Source organism: Quercus robur, chromosome 1, assembly GCF_932294415.1.
Source record: "Quercus robur chromosome 1, dhQueRobu3.1, whole genome shotgun sequence".
NCBI classification, from domain to species: domain Eukaryota; kingdom Viridiplantae; phylum Streptophyta; class Magnoliopsida; order Fagales; family Fagaceae; genus Quercus; species Quercus robur.
The window spans coordinates 50620557-50623235 of NC_065534.1; the positions used below are offsets into that span (position 1 = coordinate 50620557).

Sequence of the window (2679 nt, forward strand, 5' to 3'; positions counted from 1 at the left end):
GGCAATGCATCTGCCAGACACACTTTGGGCTTATCAAAGCTCACCCAAATCTGCCACAGGATTCACTCCCTTCTCCTTATTGTATAGGACAGAAGTGGTGAGCCCAACAGAAGTAATGATACCATCTCTGAGGGTTATGTAGACATGAAGGAAGGAAAAGGAAAAGGAAATCTTTATGGAAGAAAGGTGCAAGGACCTGGAAGGGTTGGATGAAAAGAGGGAGGAAGCCCAAGAGCATAGCTACAGATATAGGTAAAGGATAACCAAAACTTATAGCAGGACAATTAAAGAAAGAATGTTTAAAGAAGGACAACTCGTGTTAAGGATAGCAGACCATGTCAAGCAAGGTATAGCAGGACCATCTAAATTCTCACCAAAATGGAAATAACCCTTCGTGGTAAAGGAAGCACATGTAAGTAAGTACCATCGTTTAGCCCAGATGGATGGAAAAGATTTAATGGACCCCATTAATGGCAAGTGACTGAAACACTATTATGCATAGGAAATATTATGTAATCATTCCTTTTCTTCCTTGTTTTTTTTCTTTCCTCCAAGTGACCACCCTTGTAGGGGATAATGTCACAAGAAAGCATTGTAGTATGTTTTACCTGTAAATCATGATTAAAAGCAATAGCAAAAAGTAATGAAGATCATGAAGTATTAGCAATACTGTATCATAAAACATAATAGTAGCTGTAGCAAATGTAGCATAATAGATTACAAACCCAAAATGTATAAGTCATATCAGACTTATCAAAATAAGTGCTAGAGAAATAAAGTGTACTATGTAGAGAAAGGGGGGAAAGAAGTAAACACAAGGGAAGGAAATAAAGCAACTTAAGGAATTAGTGTCTAATCAAAGGCCTGAAATAAGGGTCTGATCCTCAAAGTGGCTAGAGCCAGTAGCACCAAAAAGAAGACGCTCACGACGTGCCTCTAAGTCTGCCACCTCCTTCTTCAAGCTCTCAATGTGAGCATCAATGGCATCCACAGCAAGCTAGACCTTCTTCATGAAGAAGGCCCGAGTAATCTCTCACAAGTGGTCCAGCAAAAACTTTACAACGAATCCAATTCTGATCAACTCTTGAACTGTAACCCTCCACTGCAAGATCCTCTCCGCAGAAATGGTGTCGATAAAGTTATGCTCGATGTTGTTCATCAAACTCCCTAACAGCTTGAGGAAGTGCTCCCTCGTAGAACGACCGAGAAGGAATCCCTGCATGAAATCTCCACAATTGCTATAGACTGCCTCCAAATGGGTGATACACTCCTCAGGTACTCGAAAGCCATGAAAATCAACATAAAGAGATCCAACACCCCATAAGTCCGAAGGGTCGAGGTCATTGGTCTCAACATGATTGAATCGAGTAAAGAAGATAGCAGCCTTACTCACAGGGTTAGGAATGGTGGCAAAACTGCTACCAACCTTAAATCGAAAGGTTGGAGCCACCTCAATAAGAGACGGACCTGAAAGAGAACAAGAGGTACAACATAAGCCCGTAACGAATAAAAGAAGGAAAGAGATTAATGCAACGATGAAGATTTTAGTTGAAGAAAGTACAAAGGTGAGGAAATTACCAAGACCCACAAGAGTGAGGGCTGTGGGTACTGCAGAAATAGGGGATGTAAGCATTGTGGGGTCTGCTACAGTCTTGGGCCCCTCAAGCATGTCCGTGACTACAAGGCAGGAATAATATACAAAGTAAATAAAGGGATATGCTAAGAAATAACAGGAAGAGAAGAAAAAGAAGATCCAATAGAAGTAAAGGACACATACTTATGGCCTCGGCCTCCTGCTCATCACCATCATTGTCCTTATTGGAACCAAAAACTTGTGTCTTCATGATGGGTTCATCCTCAGAGTCCTTAAGGAACTCCTTTGACCCCTCATCTAAAGACAAGTTAACATCAAGCCTTAAGTGACAGAACTAGAGATAGCAGATGGGGTGACCACCAAGAAAGAACCATTCTTCATGGCTTAGGAGAGGGCAATGAAGGGATCGCTAGCAGATATGACAGAAGGAGTAGCAGGAGAGGTGCTCTCAGTCTAGGATGCTCCTACAAGAGTAACTCCATTTTGAGGAGTGGGGATCTCAACATAGGGGCAGACTCCACAGTAACACCTCTTTCAGCCTGGGTACTCTCCTTAGCAAAAATAGGCTCAGATGGAGGAACTAAAGCCTCGGTAGGAGCTCCCTATGCAGCAACAGCAGAAGCAGAAGCTATGGCCTCAACCACATCATTTGCCTCGTCAAAAAGCCCTCCATAGGTGTGCCAGCAGAAGCAGGAACCTCCTCACTTATGGGGTGATAAACAGAGATGGGCTCGGGATCAACCTAAAGGAAGAGTATTAAAGCAGAGAAGGAGATAAACAAACATGCAAAAAAAAAAAGTATATGGTAATATGTGATAATGACAAAAAATGAAGATGCATGTACAAATAAGGGAAAGGAAAGGGGTGTACCTCAAACTCGTGCTCATCAAGCAGTATAAGGTGGGTGGCTGAAGTATCCTCTTTGTGTTTAGACTACCAATGGAGGAGAAAAACACGTGTACAAAGTTAGCCGAAGGAAAGCCCAATAAATAACTAAAATGAAGAAAGAATAAAAGTTAGAGATAGCACACTCTCCTCTCGACAGTGGCAGATGGGGCTAGTGGAGATGTCTTTCTTTACTGCCA

General features: G+C 42.2%; 1 protein-coding gene across 1 annotated transcript; it reads right to left on the reverse strand.

Moving 5' to 3' along the window:
* Positions 1-730: 730 nt before the first annotated feature.
* Positions 731-1674, reverse strand: LOC126714306 (uncharacterized). The gene is made up of 2 exons (XM_050414402.1): positions 1579-1674; positions 731-1467 (listed from the first exon to the last, which is right to left on the reverse strand). The coding sequence occupies exons 1-2, from the start codon at positions 1667-1669 to the stop codon at positions 1034-1036; spliced, it is 525 nt and encodes a 174-aa protein (XP_050270359.1). The 5' UTR covers positions 1670-1674; the 3' UTR covers positions 731-1033.
* Between the last annotated feature and the right edge of the window lie 1005 nt (positions 1675-2679).